This window comes from Cervus canadensis, chromosome 8, assembly GCF_019320065.1.
Source record: "Cervus canadensis isolate Bull #8, Minnesota chromosome 8, ASM1932006v1, whole genome shotgun sequence".
In the NCBI taxonomy this organism is placed as follows: domain Eukaryota; kingdom Metazoa; phylum Chordata; class Mammalia; order Artiodactyla; family Cervidae; genus Cervus; species Cervus canadensis.
In genome coordinates this window covers 32,976,817-33,001,690 of record NC_057393.1, presented here as the reverse complement: position 1 = coordinate 33,001,690, position 24,874 = coordinate 32,976,817, and the positions used below count along the sequence as shown (strand labels likewise).

At 40.9% G+C, this 24,874-nt stretch overlaps 1 protein-coding gene across 4 annotated transcripts in view; it reads right to left on the bottom strand.

The window, feature by feature from the left end:
• Window positions 1-340: 340 nt before the first annotated feature.
• BLNK (B cell linker) overlaps window positions 341-24,874 on the bottom strand; it is a 78,477-nt gene continuing 53,943 nt past the window's right edge. For all 4 annotated transcript variants that reach the window (XM_043476827.1, XM_043476824.1, XM_043476825.1 and 1 more), the window contains 9 exons: window positions 13,320-13,392; window positions 11,355-11,382; window positions 10,525-10,567; window positions 9,336-9,423; window positions 8,868-8,899; window positions 5,128-5,204; window positions 4,255-4,338; window positions 3,133-3,288; window positions 341-724 (listed from right to left, as the gene is read on the bottom strand). In XM_043476827.1, coding sequence (XP_043332762.1) covers window positions 605-724; window positions 3,133-3,288; window positions 4,255-4,338; window positions 5,128-5,204; window positions 8,868-8,899; window positions 9,336-9,423; window positions 10,525-10,567; window positions 11,355-11,382; window positions 13,320-13,392 — 701 coding nt within the window. In that variant the 3' untranslated portion in view covers window positions 341-604. The remainder of the gene's footprint in view (window positions 725-3,132; window positions 3,289-4,254; window positions 4,339-5,127; window positions 5,205-8,867; window positions 8,900-9,335; window positions 9,424-10,524; window positions 10,568-11,354; window positions 11,383-13,319; window positions 13,393-24,874) is intronic.

Genomic DNA, 24,874 nt, shown 5'->3' with positions numbered 1-24,874 from the left:
CTCCAGTTTTCTTGCCTGGAGAATTCCATGGACAGACCACAAGGTTGCAAAGAGTCAGACACAGCTGAGAAACTAACGCACACACACACACAAAGAAACCATTACATCCCCCTTATCTGTACTTATGAATATCATACATTATTACTTTATTTTCTACATATTAAAATTTTAAACAGGACATAATTGTCAAGCACTGACAGTAGACACCCTAGTTACATTAGTGCACCAGGACTATTGTGGTGGCCTAAATTTTTAGCAGCTTTGTTTTATCCAAGAATATAATTTTCTTATTTCGGAAGTAAAGTGTTATTTTCTTACATGACTGAAAATACTTTACACCTTTTTTTTTTTAACAGAGACATTTATTTGGAGAATATTGCTAGCATATTCTCAGCCTCACCAGATATTAACAGTTCATCAATTCAGGCAATAGGACAAGTCCTTGTGAGCTTCTTATAAGGAAACCCACAACTTCCTCATCTGTTTTATTACTGGATGATTCATAATCCAAAATATGAACCTTGGAGGCTTTTTCCTTAAAAGCGGAAGTAGGGAAAATATCTGAAGCAATGATGTTGACTTTCTTTTAAAAATGTTTTTTAATTTATGAAACTTTAACTGCATATTTCAGTCTTGTGGAATCTTTTGTGTTATTCTGACTGTCAATAAGAACCAGGGGGTTGTGTTGATGATTCTTGATGATTTCAGCAACACTTCCAAAGTACTAGAACAAGAAAACACAGATGCATTATACATTGGAAGTTATATTAACCTTGAGCTCCACTACTCCCGTATTCTCCCACTCTTTCAAGTTAGTCAAAGTTACTATTCCCAGCTGACATTTTATCCAAAGAAGTCTAAATTAACAGAGGCCACAACCTTTGAGGTGTCAGACCCTGGCCATTCAACAAGATTAAAAACACAACTGACATCCTCAATTAGTATAACTACCTAGAGAAATTACTTTGTTATGTTTTAATATTTTGTTTTTTATTTAGCGTCAAGTATAAAACTGTCATACATTGAATTTCTGTCTATCTTTATAAAACATAGACTGTCATGTTGCATGTCTTAGATACAAGGATTGATGTAATAAATTAATCTTAGAATTTAGTGTCAAGAGAGTTATTTCCCAGATTAATTCATGTTTGTTTTTGTGTTCTTTTTTTTTAACAAGTAAGAAAAACTTTATAAACCCTCATATATCCATTTTTGCTTTAGCTCCTAATAAATTTAGAGCTCAATTAGTGTCTTATTAATAATGGAATTTCATGCTAGGCTCTTACTATACATACTTATTTTTCTGTATATTAATTTCTATCATCTATTGGTTTTAATTTAAGGCTATCGCAGTATTTTTCTGAAAAGTAGTCAATGTTTTAAATGAAGGATATAATAAATGTAATACAGACCATGAAATGATATGCATCAATTATACAAAAGTGCTACAAGCTCACAATTATCAAATAAAGCCTTTTAGGGTCATTTTTTAAAAAGTGATAATTGTTTTGCAACACTGCTATATAATTTAGCAATAATCATCAATTGATTTTCTTTTAGCTTTTCATATAAAGATAAACATCTAGAATAAAAAATGTTTAAAAGCCTTCATTAATTATTTGGATAACTTCCAAATATTATATATTAAATAAATATTCAGAATACTAGTCAATTTTTCAAATGAAACACCAGTTGTTTTCTAGGTAACTGGCTTCTGAATACTTGGTCATGGAGGAGAGGTAAGAGACAGAGACTTTCAAGTACCTTTAGTCTTTATTTCTTACTTTCTCTTCAATCATTTCCCCCTCTTGTACTTGCCAGTGAATTTTTTATGTTAACTCATAAAGACATTCATTCTGTTTGTTTGGCACACCATGTTGTTAAACTGAATACAGTTGGAGGTTAACTTGATGGACTAACAAACCAAGAAATGAAATAGCACAACAAGCTCTTTGCAGTGAATTCCAAATGAGAAAGTGTGTTCTGAACCCAGGAAGTACGGGAGAGAGTTGCTGTGCTTACACAAATAAGCATCTCACTCTGTCCTTATTCTCTTCCGAATATTTTTGAGTACTATTTTGTTGCAGTTTGGGGATTGAACTATTTGAAGTAGGGGGTTGAGCTGAGTTGAAATATTTGAAGTAAGGAGTGGAGTTGAGGCCTTTTTGTGATATTTTTGTTATTTAAAATACTTTTAATATCCCATATTTAAGATATAGGCTTATACACATATTTCTGATTTAATTGAATAAAGAATTGAGAATAACTTAGTTGCAGTTTCCCCTTGTCTTAGTCGCTCAGTCGTGCCCGACTCTTTGTGACCCCATGGACTACAGCCCACCAGGCTCCTCTGTCCATGAGATTTTCCAGGCAAGGGTACTGGAGTGGGTCGCCATTTCCTTCTCCAGGGGATCTTCCCAACCCAGGGATTGAACCCGGGTCTCCTGCACTGCAGGCAGATTCTTTACCAACTGAGCTATAAGGGAAGCCCTTTTTTCTGTCTACATTAAACTCCGTGTATTTGAAATATTCACACATGGACCGAAAAACGTGTTTGATAACTCAAAATCCATGGTCAATAAAATAAAGCAAATATATCATATCAAAGCAATAAAATACTCAATATGTAGCCACATAATGCTGAAAAAAAGTTGCAAAAAGGTTAATCATGTAGTTACTTTTTCTACCCCAAAATACTCAAACACAAACAGAATTTTTAAGATATCCACAGGCTTCATATCATATAACCAAGGTTTTCATTTTTCAATTCAAATTTTCAATATCTGTGACAAATAATCTTTTTATTATAGACAATTTAAGTAAATGTTCTAAAGGACTGTCATACTTCTAGATGCTAGTATAATAATATGTGTTTATTTTAATATCCATAGGCCAGATATCTGGGGAGAGGGGTGATGCTCTGATGTATTCATTCTGGGATAGGGATGAAGATTCTTTAAGCCAAGAAGAATCATTGTTTACCAGAGTTTTCTAGCAGGACAAGGAAGTCCAAAGCCCCTCTAAGAGCTCAAAATTTATCTGAGAGTATTTCAGGACCACTAAAAAGGACAGCTCCTGCATCCACCTTTAAGCCTTTTACAGAAGTATTGGATTAGAAGAGAAATTACTGACCTCTTCACCAGTTTTCTTTCGGCCCAAAGCATACTGTTTTGTTGCTTCAATAAATCGCACAGGGATATTATATACTCTCTTATTAAAAAATACAACTAATGTATATGGCTGTTTGGAATCATGGCCAGAGCTCTTCCGAATAAGAAATGATCCATCCTGTTTATTAAAAGAATAATTAAGATTAGTGTTACTTGTATTTCCATAGGTTAAAAATCAGTTTATGAAAATACCTATATTCAAAAGGTAATTATTTAGGTATATGGTTTTTGTTACTGATTAGAACATGTTTTATTTTCTAAGAAAATACTTCAGTAAAATATATACTTATAAAAAACTCTGAATGAGGTCAGTGCTAACTTTTTGAGGCACTGAAGAGACTATAGGATCTGGAAATGTGTGAAGGGACACATTAAGGTCAAATCTAAGGAGCACTCTTGAACTAGGAACCATGTTCATAAGTTACCTATGAATAATAAAACATATCAGACAAATTCCATTCAAAAGCACTATAAGAAGAAAGCAGACATTGGGAACCAAAACATTTCAGCTGATAGCAAGTGGAACTCTGCTTAGTGTTATGTGGCAGCCTGGATGGGAGGGGAGTTTGGGTGAGAACGGATACATGTATATGTATCCATGTATGTATATGTATGGCTGAGTCCCTTCACTGTTCACCTGTAACTATCACAACATTATTTGTTGATCAATTTACCCCGATACAAAAGAAAAAGTTTTTATAAACTTCTATAAACTTTATACAAAATAAAAAGTTTTGTAACATGGCACTCCAAATTTAATTAAATATCTTTTAAAAATATTATAGAATCATAAATTCAAAAATTATGAACAAAAAGTGGACAAAAAACAGCAAGGAAAAATACAATGAGTTGATTAAACTCAGGAAAGAAGTTGAAGAGAAAGCAAAACTATATCAGAAATGAAGAAGAAATTAATTATAAGGAGGGCATGGCAACCCACTCCAGTATTCTTGCCTGGAGAACCCCCATGGACAGAGGAACGGCAGTCCATGGGGCTGCAGAGAGTCGGCCAAGCACACATCATCAGGGTGACAACTGTGCCAGTATAGGCTGCGGACAGAATACGAGATTTAAAGCGTCAGACCTTGTTTGATCTGTATAACGCCTCTTCGGCCGACTTGCGATCACAGGCACCAGCATACCACGGTTTACAGTGAACATCAGCTTCCTGTGAATGAGAAGGCATTGTTAAGCATGAGATGACACTTCAGTGACACTGTAGTTTCTGGGCACTAGAAACAAAGTTTGCATCACCAGAAAGACCTAACTACATTTGGGCCAGTAATCTGAAAATGAGTTTTATGCTTCTTTTGCTCAGCTGCAAGGATTACATAATTTTCCCATTTGACCTTAGGGGCTGGACTTAATACTTGAACAAAAGAACTAAGTCCTGCCAGATTCCTGAACCATTTATTCCTTTCTCCTAAATAAGTTACCATCTCCCTTTCTATTATGATCTTATTGTTGTGCTTTATGGACTGTTCTGTAATTTACAAAGCATGTTTATAAATATTATCTTATTTCTTATTACCACTTTGAAGGCGAGATAAATACCTGCCATCATCCTTATTTTAAGTTTGAGAAAGCTTAGAGACTTGCCCTTTCTCTTTTTTTAAAACTGCTATTTTATGTGTTTTAATATCATATGCCTCCACAGATCTATTCTGAGAAAATTACATAGTTTAAATAGAATCTATGTGAGAGGGAGAACAATAAAAACAGCACACTTCTTTGCTAGTTTTGAAGAAGCACCAATGGTTATTTATGGCATCCAGAATACAAATTAGAATAAATGGAGCAAGGTCTTAACAATTGGGGGAAAAAATGTATTCTGTACCCATCAGCAAATGACAACTCACAAGCCAACTTAAAATAGAATCTGTTCTCAAGTTTCACTTCCAAATCTCTCTTATAAGAAGGCATGCCCTTTCCTGCAGTTTATGAGTTCATTTCATACCTGTTCTGACAAACTGGAGTTAGATGAAAAGCTGGGTAGTGGGCCATCCACAGTTGGGCTTCCCCCTTCTGCAAATCCTGAAAGGGATTTGAAAAGTCAGTGGATCCTGTTATATCTCGATCAGTTACTATGCCTGTACATCAACACTATGCTGGGTGCTGCAAGGAGCATACACACTGAAAAAAGAAAAATCACACACACCAAAAAATCTTTTAAGAGTAGTGCTTCTCAAAGTGTGGCCTGAGGACCCTGGGGATCCCCAAGATTCTTTCAGGGGATTTGCAAGGTCTTTTCTAAATACATATCTCTATGAAGCCCAATTTTCTTCAGATACTTCAACCAGTAAAACATACTGTAACAGGTTTAATGTAGATGCAGATTTGAGAATTTGGCTGTCTCTGTTACTGTAGGCATTTAAGAAATTTTAAAAGTGTAAAGCAACACCACTCTTCTCACTAAATCATTTTGTTTTTTTTTAAATATAATTTTTTCATAGAAACACGTTACTTATATTAACGTGATGAGTTTAATATTTTTAAATGGGTTAATAAAATTTTTAAATGTCTTTAAATTAATATATTAAATATTACTAGAAAGAAACACATAAACCATAGTTCTTTGGGTCTGCAATGCTTTTAAGAGTGTTAGAATGGTCCTGAGGTCAAAATGATTGAGAATTGCTGCCTTAAGTACAAACTCCATCTAAATGTGGAGACATGAAATGGAGAAAATACTTGGCTGTATTTATTCATTCAAAAGCTTTAGGAATATACAGTAGTCAACAAAACAACAAAATATCCCTCCTTCCTTGAGCTTAAACTTTAATGGAGTGAGATAGGCAATAAAGACATAAGTAAACATACATATAATATTACAGAGACATAAGTGCTATGAAGAATAGACAGGGGAATGGGTGGTGGATAGCTTTGGGCAAGTAGTATGTTTATATAGACAAGTCAGGGAGAGCTCACTGAGGTGACACTTGGGTAAGATCTGCAGTTGGAGAGGGAGGAGGCATGTGTATATCTCAGGGAAGGATGTTCCAGGTATAGGAAACAGTGAATGCAAGGACCTGGCAAATTTGAGGAATAGAGAGGGAGCCACTGTGGCTGGAGTACAGTGAGAAAAGGGGAGAAGAATAAGAAATGAAGTCAGACAGGAGGTGGGGAAGGGGCAAAGTTTGTGGGACCCCTGGGACACTTAACATGACTTAAGCTTTAACGAACATGGCATGGGAAGCTTTTGGAGGGTTTTGAACAGAATAGCAAAATTGTCTGCCTGTCTTTTAATAAGGTCACTCTGGCTCCAGGGCTGAAAATAGAGAGAAGGTGGTAAGAACAAAGAGAGGAGACCAGTTGAGTGTTGCAAACCCAGACAGGAGATGATGGTGGCTTGCAGCACATAGTATCAGTGGGAGTAGCAACAGTGATTGGATTCTGGACTTATTTTGAAGGAACATTTGGAAAGAGTGTGAGGAAAGCAAGCGAGGAGTCATGGGTGACTCTAAGGTTTTGAGCAGAGCAACCAGAGTCATCCTTTCTTAGGAGGGAAAGTCTGCAGGAAAAACAGGATTAGATGAACCAAGTGCTTCAGATAAAAGTGTCCTGGATTTTCAAAGGTGAGAGCCACCATTGTTAACAGGAGGGAGCAGTGTGGCAGGCCCAGCAAGGTTAGGTATGAAGGAAGGCTGTCTTCTAACAGGTGAGGACAATATTCCCAGATGGGAGCCATATAAGAGGTGGTCACGTGCTTCTAAGGTACATAGTACAAGGTGGCTAAGGGTTTCCATGGTTTGGGCAGCTGAGGGAGTTCAAGGCTGATATTTTCTGATCCCTGGATATGTTCTAGTCCTGTTCTGTTTTCCAAGTCTCAGCTCATTTCCCCCTCACATCTGCCCTATGTAGGAGGAGCTTTCAGACCCTGTTCTATAGATCAGGTCTTCCCTGGCCACTGTAGCCCTCACTACCTCCAATCCTGTCTGTGCCCAACCCCTGCCACTTTGCTTCATTTTTCTTTATGGTGCATTAGCATTTACCTGATACCGTATGACTTATCTAGTTGTTTATTTTTCCTATCTCCTCCAGTAGAACAGAAGCTCCATAAGGGAGGGACTCATTTGTTTTGCTCACTGCTGTAGCCCCTATGTCTAGAATCAGTTCAGTTCAGTAGCTCAGTCATGTCCGACTCTTTGCAACCCCACAAGCTACAGCACACCAGTCCTCCCTGTCCATCACCAACCCCCAGAGTTTACTCAAACTCATGTCCATTGAGTCGGTGATGCCATCCAGCCATCTCATCCTCTGTAATCCCCTTCTGCTCTCGCCTTCAATCTTTCCCAGTATCAGGGTCTTTTCAAATGAGTCAGTTCTTCACATCAGGTGGCCAAAGAATTGGAGTTTCAGCTTCAGCATTAGTCCTTCCAATGAATATTCAGGACTTATTTCCTATGGGATGGACTGGTCAGATCTCCTTGTAGTCCAAGGGACTCTCAAGAGTCTTCTCCAACACCACAGTTCAAAAGCATCAATTCTTCAGTGCTCAGCTTTCTTTATAGTCCAACTCTTACATCCATACATGACTACTGGAAAAACCATAGCCTTGACTAGATGGACCTTTGTTGGCAAAGTAATGTCTCTGCTTTTTAATATACTGTCTAGGTTGGTCATGACTTTTCTTCCAAGGAGCAAGTGTCTTTTAATTTCATGGCTGCAGTCACCATCTACAGTGATTGTGGAGCCCCCCAAAATAAAGTCTCTCACTGTTTCCATTGTTTCCCCATCTATTTGCCATGAAGTGATGGGACCAGATGACATGATCTTAGTTTTCTGAATGTTGAGTGTCTAGAATAGTGCCTGGCATATGGCAGATGGTCAATAAGTATTTGTCAATTGAAAGAATGACTTGGGTTAAAAAACAGTAAAGGGTATAATAAAACTTTACATAGTAAAAAAAAAAATTCTATAACTACACCATTTCACTTTGCATTCAGAATTTTAGAAAAGTTATATTTTGTTTCATTTATTTAAGATGAATCAACCTCCAGTTAAAACCTAGTAAACAGATTTATGTTTATTTAAACACATGTAAATTTTGTGTACAATAATTATTCTCTTTATTTAAATGTATCAGATCTTGAATACTTTGGAATATTTTTCAAATTATTCATGTCAGGAAGGGTTTTGTTTTGTGTTTTCATTTTTTTCCCTACATTAAGTAGAAAGCAAATCGAGGTTTGGGTAATTGTGTTCTGTGAGCCTGACTTCATATATTTTTAGGGTATTGTATTATTTGCCTTGGGAAAATTATTCAGATATTTGCTAAATCTTCTTTTCAGGGTACCTTTTATAGATATATTTTATAATCATTAAGATTTAATTTAAATATCATTTATTGAAAACCTTCTATGTACCAGGCACAACATGTTGTTTTACTTAATCATCTTATTTTGAAAATAGTTATATTGTTATTGTGAAAAAAATTAAATAAATAAATTATGATCAGTAAAATAATCAAAACTAAAAAAGAAAAAAGTAAGAATGATCCCAAATCTATTTACTTTTCAGAATATCTCTATGAAATAAGTATTCTTGGCCCCATTTTACAGATGAGGAAACAAGCTGGAGAGGATACTAAGATACTCCGCTGGAAGAGGCAGTATTTCCCTGGACCCCTGGGTGGAGACATGAAGAGCCAGCTCACACAATACTTGATATTGCTCTTCATGCCTTCATTGTACTTACTTGGCAGAGGTATAGGTTTTTGATGAACTGCCCTGAAAAGAAGAAATTCAGATTAATTAAAGGGCAATGCACAAGATGAATAAGTTTGACTTTTTGTTTGCACTGAAGATACTCAGAACAGGTGCATCACAAAGGATCAATAGGAAGAACCAATAAAACATATTTAAAGACATGAGAGGCACTACAACCTTCAAGAGAAGTAGGATTATTCCCTTTAGATTCTTTAAAAGAAGTAGGCCTAGCTTGTGTTAGATTTGACTTCAGTCCAATCATTAACTGAAATATTAGTTAAGTCTCTGTGATTCTAAGCAGTTGTTTTAAAGTTGTTGCCTACTTAACATTTTTAAAAAATTTAATTGCAAAGCAATGAACTACTAAATCTTTACTGATCACTATAAGCCAGTGTTTCTGTGCAATATGACAATGCAGGTGTTAAAGAAACTTATTTTTAAAGGAAAAGATTCTTACTTCGGGGCAGGAGGAGGAAACACCGGTGACTGCGTATTTTCTTGTCTGTGACTAGATCCCCGGTGGCGTTCAGCAGGTATAGGTTTTTCTGCATTAAGAAAGGATCATGTTAGGATTAGAGCCAAATGTCTATCCCCATGCCCAAACCCAGTATCAACTGAGAAGAACTGAGTTTGGTCAAATGTCTTCCCATGAGCAAGTCTTTCACCAAGAAGCTCTGAAGCCATGAAGTTTGCTCAGAGTTGTACTTACTTCCTGTAGAGGCTCACCCTAAGGCTTCACTATCACTCCAAGCTCCCTGTTCAGCAGGCATGGAGGACTATAAGGCATGGAAGGATAGCAAGCCAAAAGCATCAAAGGAAAGGCAGAAGAAAGCAAGACAACAGTAAAAGAGTCTGGAGTAAAGATGTGGGAAATGCTGGAAAACGCCCAGTGGAGCAATGAAAGCAGACAGGTAAGTCGTAATGCACCTTCAGAAAATATCTACCATCCATCGTCAGAGACAGGTATGCCCATGTTAACTCAGGAAATGGTAGCTTTTAACATTGAGTACCTTCAAGTGTGGAATTAGATGGGTACAGAGCTTTCGTTTCTATGTAGTGTTTTAGGTCTTGAGATTATGAATGATTCTTCTGTTTTTTTTTCCTCCCAGTATTTTTCAAATTCAAATTTTTTTTAAATGGGAAAGTTCTAATAGAAAGTATACATGGTTATGATATAGGAAAGGAAGCATCTGAAGGTGTACTAAGAAGATAGATATTTGAACTCAGGAAACATTGTTTTGAAAACTTAGCACAAGAACTTGTTCAAACAAACAGATTTTTAAAAATTTTCATTACTTAACTTAGCCATTAATTCTGAGACATGTGAATGGTTCTAATCAGTCTGCACACCTATGTAAGGTTGTGGTACAGTTTCTGGCAAGCCATATCTGTCTACAGACAGGCAGGTTTGGGGCATGTCGACTGTGGTCTACTGCACAGATGTAGCTTGGCAAGCCCAGGTCCTGATCAGCTTTGCTACTCACTACTAGTGGCAAAGTAAAGACTGTTCTGTTTAAAAATTGAGTTTTATGTTTACAATTGCCTTATAAATAATGAAAGAAATTTAGAAATATATTTGTATACAAATTTTTAATCAAAATAACTTTTAGAGGACATGTTCTTCCATCAAAGTAATATAGATTTACCTTCGCAAACACTTGAGGCATTCTGTTGAGAGGCAACTGGAGTCTATTAATAAAAAAAGGGTAAGGATCTTCAATACAGTGGTATGTGGAAATAAAAGTCAAAACAACATTATTAAAATAAATACTGGGGAGAATATTTCTTTGATGCATGGCTTTTCTTTCAATGACAAGAACAACCATTAAAAACACACAGTCCCCAGCTCAACCTTTGCATCAAGTGATGATGGACTGGAAGTGTGTCATGGAAGGAGCAGTGTCACTTTGGTGACAGTCTGTCAGCAGGGCTGGTAGAAGGCATGGACCCCAGCAGCTGCTGGGCAGTAGTGCCTGTGCAGTGGAAATCTGGCATCTGGCTTAGGTCTCAGAACCCCACCATCTTGGTGTTTGTGGTTGTAACTGTCAGGCTACAGTGTAGATACTAGGTCAAGATGGGCTTCCTTAAATAGTGGGCTGGCTCAGGTTCCCCACGTTCTGGCCAGAATATGAGTGTAGTCAGGGCTGTGTGCCTGATGTACAGTTGTCGGTCATTAGCTCCCAGACAAGCGGGTGGGAAAGCAGACCCAGGGCCTCCCAAGGGGAAGGCAGAGGCCACAGGAGGCAGGGAGCCTGGCCTCTGCAGCCACTTACTCAGTGAAGCCACAGGCTTCCTGGAAGATGGGACCCTCCCATCTTCCCTGCCTAACTGAGGATTCCAAGATTCTCTTGGACTGTCCAGGCAGCAACAAGCTTGCTGTGTCCTCTTAGCTGAAAGCACTGTCAACTTTAAATAAATGGATAAGAATGAACAATGCAGGAAATATGAAGCACATTTAAATGCAGAATTAACTTACTGTCTTCAGTGGCATAGCTGTTTTCTTCCTGGGGGATAAAAAGAGATTGACTTTGTTAAAACACAGCAGAGATAAAGAGGAGCTGATGACTTATCATTTTACTCTCAAATATAAACTAGAATAATGAAAGTGATACAAGTGTGTAAGAAGACGATCCATGAAGGGCAGAGAGGGGCAGAAACAGGATTCAGTCATGATCTTCTGAACCTCAGACAGCGTCCGCTGACAGATGGCCATGGGGTTAATGGGGATATACAGGAGAGCCAGTTGCCAGGGAGTCAAGATAACTGAGCTCTTGTTCCAGTTCTACAACTAATTACTCTGTGACCTCAGGCCTCTCTCTTGGCTGTGAGGGCCAGTCTGAGCTTTAGTTTCCTCATCTGTAATGTAAGGACCACAAACAGTATTTTCAAAGGTACTTGCAGATCCCTCCCTTCCCCCGATAGCACCCCAGGGCTGCTGTCGGGGGAAGGAGGGTGAAGACGTGAGGGTGGCCCAGCAGATGTGTTTGCAGCCAGCGCCTCCCCATGCAGTGTCCCTCCAGCTTCTGGTGACTCCTTTCTACTGGACGTCTGCCTAGAATTTCACTCCAAATAGATAAACCCAAGACAAATGATATGTTTGAAAACCACTGTGACCTCTGGTCCTGAGGGTTCTTACATGAGCTAACATACCAGTTTGTCTTAGTTCAATAGAGACTGGACTCTACTGTTGCAAGATGTGCTTAGTTGCTCAGTCGTTTCCGAGTCTTTCTGACCCCATGGACTGTAGCTTGCCAGGCTCATCTGTCCGTGGGGATTCTCCAGGCAAGAATACTGGAGTAGGTTGCCATGCCCTCCTCCAGGGGATTGTCCCAATCCAGGGATCAAACCCAGGTCTGCATTACAGGCAGATTCTTTACCATCTGAGCCACCAGGGAAGCTAAGGCTTTATAATTGTCTTTTGCGTTTATTCTAAATACTGGCTTTCTCTCTATCTCTCACTTTGTTTCGGCTGAGAGCTGGAAGATTGGGGGAAAGATACTAACAATTCCCAAGTGCCTCTAAGACACCTGTTATTGGGTTAGACTATTCACATGTTATTTAAACCTCCACTGTCCTTTTTAAATGGGTATTTTTATTATATTTTAGAGATTAGGAGACTAAGTAACTTGTCTGAAGTCATAAAACTGAGCCAAGAGAGGTGTACAGAGTTTTGCTTAATAAACCCCTGAAATTAAAAGCTCCTTTGCTTTAACTCAAAGGCAGAATTAAGACTGTAACCATGCAGGCCAGCCTTGGACAGATTTAAGTGTACTTTTAAAATAGCCTGTTGAGCCAATATGACATTCTTGGGTCGCTGTTTGTAGTATTAACACATTACAATACTCACCCAACAGTTTACAAAGTTCTCCTAAGTTCAATGAGAAAGAATGACCCTCTGATCTCCATTTTGAAAGGAACCTTAGCTTTGACTGAACATCCAGTGCATGCTGCTCTGTGTACACATTTGTTTACAGATCACTAACTACTTGGAAGAGTTAGCCAAGGAATAGAAAGTAGGAATGAAACCTGCTTGTGGGTCTTAAAATTATTCAAGCTCTGGAGCTTCTGTTTTGTGGAGCACAAGTCAGTGAGCTCAAGATTTAACTGACAGCTCATGGGAGGAAAGACTACTAGTTTTTGATGTCAGCAGGGGCACCCAAAGTCCAACTTGAAGCATGCCTTGGATATGGAGACGAGTAGGGCAGGAGGGTCTCATTTCCACACTCCAGGAACACAGCTATTGTAATGTTAGGCGTGCCTGCATCTGAGCTTGGGCACGTGTGCTCTTCTGGATGCAAACAGCAGAAAGACACCTGCCCCGCTTTGGCCCCCAGATACTCAGGCAGGACTCCTTTGTGGGTTCCAGGCAGGCTGCTCACAGCAGTGATAGAGACCAGTCACTTAAATCACAGAAAGTTGCTTCTCTGCAACAGGAACTTACCCGGCCCTAGGCAGTGGGGATGGCGCAGCAGGTAAAGAAGTTGACTTGGAGTCCCAGGCTCCACTCTTGCGACCTGCACAGACATATCCACAGGTCAGTCTCTGGTCCTGATGGCACAGTGAGCTGGCCTTGCTGGCAGGCTCCAAAAGACATGCTCATTTTTTGTTACTTTCAATTAAGCATATATAAGTAGTTATGTTGAAGTTTGGGGGCGGGGGGAACCTATCATAGGCAAAGGTAATGAAATACTTTTTTAAATGCCAATTTATAAGCTCAGAATTGGGGTGTTAATTAGGAACTCCCATCGTAACATTGCTAAATGACCTCTCCTTGTCCCTGTGGGACAAGTTGAGAACCTCTGATTCTGTGGGCTCAGTGAGAGCTCACAAGGGTTCATATGGGAGGGGGGTCACACTTGCATCTATAATCACTGCACATATGTGCACACCAGAGATGCCCAGAGCCAGAGGGGCACAGACCCACCACTCCTGATCACACCTAGAGATACCAATCATTCCTAACTTTGCACACTTACATAGTACACACACCTCACCTCACATTTGGAGGACACTTATTCATTCATCTCTGCATTCTCAGGGCCTTCACCCATTGCACAAATAGACACATTGAGAGAAGCAGCAAGCTGTAACCAAAATCTTGTCTTCTGAAGCCACAAAAGGGACCCAGAAGGCCTTGTCCACTGTGCCCACTTCCCCTCTCCCTACCTGACCATCATTACGAGAGTGGAAGGTGAGAGACTGGCAGAGATTCACTCCCTGGACAGGGAGCAGGCCTGGAAGGGGAGAGGCCAGAGCTAAGCCAGCACCCCTCAGCATCTCCTGGCTGCCTCCTCTCAGGCTGATATTCGTCTGCCTGGACATTACTGCTCAGGGACATGAAGGCCCTCTATTGAATTAAGTTGAACTGAATAAATATTTTAATTAAGGACCTATGACATTTACAAGTTCACAGTTCCTAATGGACTTAAAGGGGATACGCTATAAATGTAGGTTGGACTTGCCCTCAGTATGTATTATTTGAGTTTGCAAGATAAAGCACACATAAGTAAACGGTGAGGGGATAATCAATTACTAAGAATTATTGAGAACCTGGTATGTGTAAAGCACTTGGAGGTACTATGTTAGTTGCTGTGGAAGAGCCAAAGAAGTAAATGTAGGCCTCTGCCTTCTCAGAATTTACAAGGGAAGACAAAGGCACCCCATGCCACCTCGTCAGACAGGACCACCTAGTCCAAACACAAAAAAGGGGGAAAGGCCTTGAAAAGTATTAAATGCAGACATCATAAAGTTCATTCTCATGTACTTCACTAGAAAGTCCTTCAGGCTCTCACTTGACTCTTTTTCAGGCTCTCACTTGACTCTCATTGACTCTTTTTCTATACACAGTCCTTACAAAAGGGCTAATTTCCATAAGCTCTCACCAGCAGCATCTGCAAAAGGAGAGGCCCCTTCCATGTAACTCTTACTTGGGTGTAACCCAACCCTGACGTGATTTTTTAAAACACTTTGAAAAAGAAGTTACACTTGAAATTTTTAACATTTCCTGTGGCAATAAACTGCAATATCAACTGAATATGCAGTAGTATGAGTCTTGTGTTTGAGTAGTATGAGTCCTAATGAAACTGTGTTTCATTAGCTAGGGCATCAAGTTGATATTGCTCTTCAAATTCTCAATATTTAAGATTGACATTGTGAGTGGGAGGTGCTTTCTTTGTGAAATACCCTTGTCTTGGCTACCTAAATTTCAAGGGACTTTTACACATTCATAAGTTCAAAAGTCACAGCTCTGCTGTTTTTTCCTTATTGAATATGCTATAAATGAAGGTGTTTGCAGTTAAGGTGAGATTTGCCTACATCCAAGGGGGAAAAGAAAAAATTGACATTGTGAAAATACCCTTGGCTACTCATAGATATTGATGAAAGGTTTTGGCGAAGAGATTAAAAAAAAAAAAACCTTGCCTGAAAAATAAAGAAGTAGAAAGAAATCTAAGTCAGAATTTCCTCCCAGCGGTCCCCTCTCTTTTTAAAAGCCAAGGAGTCACTTGGCCTGGGCGTGTTATTGTTGTCATATCTACTGTCTGGCTTCTCTACTAAGCTTCCCTTTCTTTCATATCTGCAAACAGCCAGACAACGTCTTCCTTTCCCCTTCCCTCCTCATAAATAACTCCTGTGATCAAAGGAGAGGGAGGGGCAGGTTGGCTGTCCTCGGTGCCGGTGGAGTCCAGTATGAGCGCTGGCCTTGCATCAGGAAGACACGGCTCCAGTTATTTCTCTGCCACCAAACTGGCTATGTGACCTCTTACAAGTCACCACTCCTCAGCTTACCCCTCTGCCACTAGCTACTTTATCTAACCCAGAGTTGTTGTGCTTAGGTAATAGGGTAACAATCCCCATGGCCCAGCAGGTAAAGAATCCACCTGCAATGCAGGAGATGCCGGAGACTAGGGTTTGATCCCTGAGTTGGGAAGATCCCCTGGAGGAGGGCATGGCAATTCACTCCAGTATTCTTGCCTGGAGAATCCCATGGACAGAGGAGCCTGGTGGACTACAGTCCATGGGGTCGCAAAAAGTTGGACATGACTGAAGCAATTTAGCACACACACGCATGAACATGTAGAGAATTAACCAGATTCTCAGCTGGTGCTGTACATGCGTGCTCAGTTGGTTCAGTCAGGTCCGACTCTTTGCAACCCCATGGACTGTAGCCCTTTGTCCCATGGACAGAAGAGCCTGGTGGGCTACAGTCCATGGGGTTGCAAAGAGTCGGACATGACTTAGCAGCTGGGCAATCACTAAGCAAAGTAAAATTATTGCTGGAAAGGGATTGAAAGTATTTGATGGTCAAAAACATTGAGTAAAGTGAAAGGAGTGAGATGGAAAAGACTACACATTATATGACTCCATCTGTATGAATGTTCATAAAAGATAACTCTATAGCAACAGATGGAGAAAGCAATGGCACCCCCTACTCCAGTTTGCCTGGAAAATCCCATGGACAGAGGAGCCTGGTAGGCTGCAATCCATGGGGTCGCTAAGAGTCGGGCACGATTGAGTGACTTCACTTTCACTTTTCACTTTCATGCATTGGAGAAGGAAATGGCAACCCACTCCAGTTATTCTTGCCTGGAGAATCCCAGGGACAGAGGAGCCTGGTGGGCTGCTGTCTATGGGGTCGCTAAGCGACTTAGCAGCAGCAGCAGCAGCAGCATAGCAACAGAAAGCAGATCAGAATACCCAGGGCTGAGCATGGGAACATCATTGACCAAAAATGGGCACCAAGGCTCTTTTTTTTTTTTCCTAAGGCTCTTTTGGAGTTGGGGTGAACATGGTAAATTTCTAAAATGGATTGTAGTGTTGGTTACAAAACTCTGTAATTGTAATGATTTACCAAAACCATTGTAAAATGAATGAGTTTTATGACTTATGCTAGTTATAACTCATAAAGGATCTCAGTAAATATGATTATTGCTATTTTCATCTTATTCTCTTGTTATCAACCACTAGATGCTGGGCACTGGGCCAGGTACTTCACATGCGTCACTTCTGAGCCTCTCATAAGATCCAAGGGAGTGAACAGGGGCTCAGAGAGGTTAAGGGGAAGGTCCATTGCTGAAAACTAAGGTTATTCATGTTGAAAGCCCAGGCGGGCAGTATCCTCTCCAGTCAAAATCTCATAATGTTCTCCTGGGGGCATGACTGGGCTGTCAGACTCACTTGCTGCTTCTCCCTGTTGTGGGGAAAGATTAGTGAAATAGAGGGGTGCTTTTGTGGATGCCCATGGGAGGATGCAGAATGACTCCTCCAAGGCCAGTGACACTTCCTGTCACTCTGGCTGAAGTCAGACCCCTGGGCATGGCTGGGGAGGGACAACATCATACCCTCCTTACTGCCAGGATCCCCACTTCCTGGTAAAGCTGAATTCTTGGTTGGAAAACTCCAAGGCAGAAACGGGGGATGCAGTAGAGGGAGATGTGTCCAAAAGCATACTAACCAAAGAGAAAAATCAGCTCTGTTTAAATCACAGTGAGCAAAAAGTTATGCTAATTTAAAATTATTTATTTATTTATTTAGCTTCGCTAGGTCTTGGTTGCGGCAGGTAAGATCTTCAGTTGTGGCATGTGGATTCTTTAGTTGCGATCTAGTTTAGTTTAGTTTAGTTTAATCTTTAGTTTAGATCTAGTTCCCTGACCAGGGATCAAACCTAGGCCCCCTGCACTAGGAGGTCAGAGTCTTAGCCACTGGATCACCAGGGAAGTCCCTATGTTAATGTTTGATTTAACAACACAGGCTTTGCATAAGCTGCTGGTTACTAAGTTTTCTTAACTGGGAGAACAATTTACCCTTAGTTTTTCCTTCAACCACATTTATTTTATACTGTTCATACTGTTCATGGGATTCTCAAGGGAAGAATGCTGAAGTGGTTTGCCATTCCCTTCTCCAGTGGACCACATTTTGTCAGAACTCTCCACTATGACCCATCCGTCTTGAGTGACCCTACATGGCATCACTCATAGTTTCATTGAATTAGACAAGAGTGAACATTGACATTTTAGGAATCAGTGAACTTAAATGGACTGGAATAGGCAAATTTAATTCAGATGACCATTATATCTACTACTGTGTGCAACAATGCCTTAGAAAATGGAGTAGCCTTCATAGTCAAAGGGGTACCCTGGTGGCTCAGAGGTTAAAGCATCTGCCTGCAATGCGGGAGACCAGGGTTTGATCCCTGGGTCAGGAAGATCCCCTGGAGAAGGAAATGGCAACCCACTCCAGTATTCTTGCCTGGAGAATCCCATTGAGGGAGGAGCCTGGTAGGCTACAGTCCAAGGGGTCGCAAAGAGTTGGACACTTTCACTTTCATAGTCAACAAAAGAGTTGGAAATGCAGTACTTGAGTGCAATCTCAAAAGCAACAGAATGCTGTTTGTTTCCAAGGCAGGTCATTCAATATCACAGTCATCCAAGTCTATGCCCCAACCAGTAATGTTGAAGAAGCTGAAGCTGAATGGTCCCATGGACAGAAGAGCCTGGGATCTACAAGATCTTCTAGAACTAACACCCAAAAATGATGTCTTTTTCATCATAGGGGATTGGAATGCAAAAGTAGGAAGTCAAGAGATACCTGGAGTAACAGGCAAATTTGGCCTTGGAGTACAGAATGAAGCAGGCTAATAGAGTTTTGCCAAGAGAATGCACTGGTCATAGCAAACACCCTCTTGCAACAACACAAGAGAAGACTCTACACATGGACATCACCAGATGGTCAATACCAAAATCAGATTGATTATATTCTTTGTAGCCAAAGATGGAGACGCTCTATACAGTCAGCAAAAACAAGACTGGGAGCTGACTGTGGCTCAGCTCATGAACTCCTTATTGCAAAATTCAGACTTAAATTGAAGAAAGTAGGAAGAAAAACCACTAGACCATTCAGGTATGACATAAATAAAATCCCTAAAGATTATACAGTGGAAGTGACAAATAGATTCAATGGATAAGATCTGATAGACAGAGTGCGTGAAGAACTATGGACAGAGTTTCATGACATTGGACAGGAGGCAGTGATCAAGACCATCCCCAAGAAAAAGAAATGCAAAAAGGCACAGTGGTTGTCTGAGGAGGCCTTACAAATAGCTAAGAAAAGAAGAAAAGCTATAGGCAAAGGAGAAAAGGAAAGATATACCCATTTGAGTGCAGAGTTCCAAAGAATAGCAAAGAGAGATAAAAAAGCCTTCCTCAGTGATTGATGTAAAGAAATGGAGGAAAACAATAGAATGGAAAGACTAGAGATCTCTTCAAGAAAAGTAGAGAAACCAAGGGAATATTTCATGCAAAGATGGGTACAATAAAGGACAGAAATGGTATAGACCTAACAGAAGCAGAAAATATTAAGAAGAGGTGAAAAAAATACACAGAAGAGCTATACAAAAAAGATCGTCATGATCCAGATAACCATGATGGTGTAATCACTCACCTAGAGCCAGACATCCTGGAATGCAAAGACAAGTGGGCCTTAGGAAGCATCACTACAAACAAAGGTAGTGGAGGTGATGGAATTCCAGTTGAGTTATTTCAAATCCTAAAAGATGATGCTGTAAAAGTGTGGCACTCAATATGCCACCAAATTTGGAAAACTCAGCAGTGGCCATGGGACTGGAAAAGGTCAATTTTCATTCTAATCCCAAATAATGTTCAAACTACTGCACAACTGCATTAATCTCACACGCTAGCAAAGTAATGCTCAAAATTCTCCAAGCCAGGCTTCAACGTATGTGAACCGTGAACTTCCAGATGTTCAAGCTGGATTTAGAAATGCCAAAGGAATCAGAGATCAAATTGCCAACATCCATTGGATCATCGAAAAAGTAAGAGAGTTTCAGAAAAACATCTATTTCTGCTTTATTGACAATGCCAAAGACTTTGACTGTGTGGATCACAACAAACTGTGGAAAATTCTTCAAGAGATGGGAATACCAGACCACCTGACCTGCCTCTTGAGAAATCTGTATGTAGGTCAAGAAGCAACAGTTAGAACCCAACATGAAACAACAGACTGGTTCCAAATTGGGAAAGGAGTATGTCAAGGCTGTATATTGTCACCCTGCTTATTTAACTTATATGCAGAATACATCATGCGAAATGCTGGGCTGGATGAAGCACAAGTGGGAATCAAGATTACAGGCAGAAATATCAGTAACCTCAGATATGCAGATGACACCACCCTTATGACAGAAAGCGAAGAAGAGCTAAAGAGCCTCTTGACGAAAGTGAAAGAAGAGAGTGAAAAAGCTGGTTTAAAACTCAACATTCAAAAAACTAAGATCGTGGCATCTGGTCCCATCACTTCATGGCAATGGAGAATGCCATGGCATGGGGAAACAATGGAAACAGTGAGAGACTTTATTTTTCTGGGCTCCAAAATCACTGCAGATGGTGATTGCAGCCATGAAATTAAAAGACAATTGCTCTTTGGAAGAAAAGTTATGAACCTAGACAGCATATTAAAAAGCAGAGACATTATTTTGCCAACAAAGGTCTGTCTAGGCAAAGCTATGGTTTTTCCAGTAGTCATGTATGGATGTGAGAGTTGGACTATAAAGAAAGCTGAGAGCCAAAGAATTGATGTTTTTGAACTGTGGTGTTGGAGAAGACTCTTGAGAGTCCCTTGGATTACAAGGAGATCCAACCAGTCCATCCTAAAGGAAATCAGTCCTGAATATTCATTGGAAGGACTGTTGCTGAAGCTGAAACTCCAATACTTTGGCCACCTGATGTGAAGAACTGACTCTTTGGAAAAGACCCTGATGGTGGGAAAGATTGAAGGCAGGAGAAGGGGATGACAGAGGATGAGGTGGTTGGATGGCATCACTGACTCGATAGACATGGGTTTAAGCAAGCTCTGGGAGTTGGTGATGGACAGGAAAGCCTGGAGTGGTGCAGTCCATGGGGTCGAAAAGAGTCAGACATGGCTGAGCAACTGAACTGAACCAAACTGAACATGCATTTTATGAGCCATCCTTTATTCTGTTTTACATACGATGTTGCTAAATTTCCCTATTCTTAATAATCCAGTGTTGACATTGTAAGCCTTTGGGATTTAATCTCTTTTAGCTGTTACAGACACCCTATATATATCGTTAGTGGAACTTACACACTAGCTGAAGCATCGAGAGTCTCATGCACTGCTTGAATTCTTACAAAATACATAAAGACATTGTATTTAATAACTTCAGAATAATTTGGGCTACAGGTAAAATTCAACTTGCACACTAGCAAGGAATTGTAAATTCTAAAACTCTGCTCACTGCCCCCCCACCCCATTTTAGGAAAATAAGGAAATAAGAATATTTTAAAATGCAGTTTTCTTAGAGGATGCTCAGAAATACACGCCTTGAGTACCATCTTCTGACAAAAGCTACAAAATCAACCAGAGCTTGCACCACCTTCTAAATGCACATTTAGAGATAAATCACAATGGGTGACAGTCTTTCAGTTTGTTTAGACCGGTGGTTCTGAACGGGGAGTGATTTTGTCTCCCTCCTCCAGGCAGTGACTGGAGACATCTTTGCCAGTCACTGTTGGGGGAGGGGGTACACTGGCATCTAGTGGGCAGGGGCTAGAGATGCTGCTGAACATCCCTCAGTGCACAGGACGGCCCCCACAAGAACCACCTAGCCCCAAGCGCCAGCTGTGCTGAGGCTGGAAAAATGTGATTTACAGTAAAACTTTATATGGAAAGAAAGGAACACTTCCCTGAGATGTGCACAGGCTGCTCTACCAGACTGGTCTTGAATTAAGGCAGGTTGAACAAGTGATTCTGGGCAATAATAATAAGAGTAAATCACAAAAGAGCTTGTATTTTATGTATGATTCATATCTTTTCACTCATTTAATGCTCACGATATCCTGAGGCATAGGTGCCATTCTCTCCTTCATTTTTTCAGTAGGGGAAACAGACAGGGGGATTACTTAGCTTGCTTGAAGACTAGTACCTAGTGAGTGCCAGAGCCAAGGCTTAGACCATCTGGCTTTGGAGTCTGGGCTAAGTCCCACTTCCACTTCTTCCACTCCTGGGCTAAGTCCCACTTCTGTGCTTCCTAGGATGGAACACCGAGCGAGAGAGCCTGCCTTTGCGCCTAATCCAGTGTATGATCTTGGTCAGCACTTTACTAGCCATCAAAGAGCCAAGAGCAACACTAACCAGAAGCAAGTGTCAGGCTTCCCTGATAGCTCAGTTGCTGAAGAATCCGCCTGCAATGCAGGAGACCCCAGTTCAATTCCTGGGTCGGAAAGATCCACTGGAGAAGGGATAGGCTACCCACTCCTGTATTCTGCAATGCGGGAGACTTGGGTTCCATCCCCGGGTTGGGAAGATCCCCTGGATAAGGGAAAGGCTACCCACTTAGCATTCTGGCCTAGAGAATTCCATGGACTGTATAGTCCCGGACACAACTGAGTGACTTTCACTTTCAAGTGTCACGATGGGGTACTTTGATAGGAACACCTGAAACCTTAGCACAGTCATGATGCCTATAGCGCAATTTCTGAAGCCTTTAAAGGACAATGGTTCAATTATTCAAAGACATAGGCCAGGAGTCTGATTATTCATTTTATAAAAATCATCTCTGACAACTCTACTGTTTGCATACTCAGAAACTCCCTCTAACTGTTCAGGTTTGTTCCTTAAGTTAACTCACTTCCTTCCTCCTCCTGAACTTTCTTCTGTCTATATCCAACAGTCATTTAACCAGGAAATTATTTTCTTGTTCAAGTTTGGTTTCTGCATCTGATGCCTCTAGTGATAAAATTTAACTATACTAGATTAATGTAAAACTAATGAATAGTAAATCCAGTGGGCTAATGACTTCATAATGGGACCATATAATTCCTTAAAGACAGTCAGAGTTGTGGGGCTCAATTGCTCTCCATCAACTGACCCACCTACCATTTCAGCACCTGCTCTGAGCCAGGACCTGTCTGGGCCCTAGAAACACAAGTATGAGCAAGACATGGAGCTGAGAGTCTTATAGGAAAAATAGAGATCTCAGGAAGGATCAGGGGATAAACGGGAAGTGCAGGGTACAATAGGCGTGCACATTGAGGGGATCTAGCCCACTGTGGTATCAGGAAAGGCCTCCTTTGTCAGCAATACTAAGGCAGTGTCTTCAAGGAGCTTGCAACATACTTAAGGAGATTAGACTGAGACCCAAAGCAATTGGAAAATAGGTGCGGGCTGAGTATAAGTGGGAGGAGACTTATGACAAAGAAAAGCTCTCTGAGGGCTAAAAAAACATAGGAGGCTTCCAGGAGGGGAGACGTCAAGCTGGACCTTGAAGGATGTGTAGGATTTGGTGTCATAAAAGTGAGAACACAGACAAATGCCAGAAGGCAGGACCTGTGAAAAATAGGCTGATTGGAGTATCAGGTGTGTTTTAGGAAGGCAAGAAGAGCATTTTAAGATGTAAGCGCCAGAGAGTATTAAACTATTGTTCTAAAGGAGTGCTTAAACCTTCATTTATCTGTTTCAATGAAACATTTTCTATTCCAGCAATGATGGCTCTTCTCCTGAGTTATCACAGGTCAGGAGTCTCTATTTCAGCTGGGAAGAAAGCAACTGCGCCATGACGTTTTAGTTTGGTGTGTTGACATTTGTTCCCAGAAATAAAGATGAGCTGGATAAGATGAGTCTGACCGCTACATTGCAAGTGTAAAGAGCTTGCTGGTTCTGAGGGTGAGGAGAAGTAAGAACTTGTGAAGAGGGTGAGCAATTGCACAGAAAATGACTCTAGGAAAATATACTAAAAAATACTCTTCTTTCATTTTCTCCCAAGGAGCACATCACTAAAAGCAGAGGTCAGTTTCCCAATCTCTGTGTCGAGCCTTCAGGTCTAGGGGAGAAGGGAGTGTGTGTGTGTGTGTGTGTGTGTGTGTTGGGTACACAGTTGGGGAGAGGATAAGGAGGAATGCTGTGGAGGAGGCTCCTACATCTCTCTGTGCTATAATAGGGTGAGGGGATGGGCATTACTCAGCACTGGGGGTCTCAGTCTGGGAGTTGCCAGAGCCTACAGGAGAAGAAGGTCCCTTGGAGAAGGAAATGGCAACCCACTCCAGTATTCTTGCCTGGAAAATTCCATGACCAGAGGAGCCTGGTGGGCTACAGTTCATGGGGTCGCAAAAGAGTCAGACATGACCGAGTGACGAAACAACAGCAACAGGAGACATTTAGGAGCCACCGAGTGTTCATGGTTTGGGTAGGGATGACATGGTAAAAAGTGTGTAATGGGAGGAAGCTAGCAATATTTGGAAGGGTCAGAAGCTCATCTCAGTGACTGAGGAAAGAGCCTAGAGGCGAGGATCTGCTTAGTGGACTCTGTAAGATAGAAGGTATGAAGTGTTAAAGAAAGCCTGGTTAAGGTGGTGGCAACTAAAATAGAAGAGCAAATTCAGGAAAAAAGCAATAGGATTGGGAAAGAGCGCAAGCACTCTGAGACATGGAGCCCGGAGGCTGACGTGTGAAGAGAAATAGGAATGCCTAAAGGGTAGGAGTGATGGATGCATTGAGCTTCTGGTGGTGGGAAGGAAGAAAGCTTAAGTTTGGACACCAGAGGGTTATTAGCTTAGACCACCGAAGTGAATCCACGAGAATGGATACACCTGGAAGAAGTGAAAAATAATGGTCTACTGAGCACCTACTGTATACCAGGCACTTAAGAATTTCCCACTCACATTTTCAGAATTCTCCTGTCTTGGGGCTTGGGCTGTTATCTCCATTTACAGAGGAGAAAAAGTGATGCTTGGAGAGGTGAAGTACAGACCCAATGTGATACAGTTGAGGACGGAGAGCACTGGGATGCCTGGCTCAGAACCCAAGTTCTTAACCTGCACGATATTCTGCAAGAAGAGCAGAGGGCTGAGGCTGACCTGTGCAGGCATCCTCAGTCAGGGGAGGGGAGGAGGAGGAGAAACCAGTGAAGTGCCCAGAGAGGTCAGATGAAGACCAGGACGTGTCTGTTGGAGACGCAGGGACGTGGGG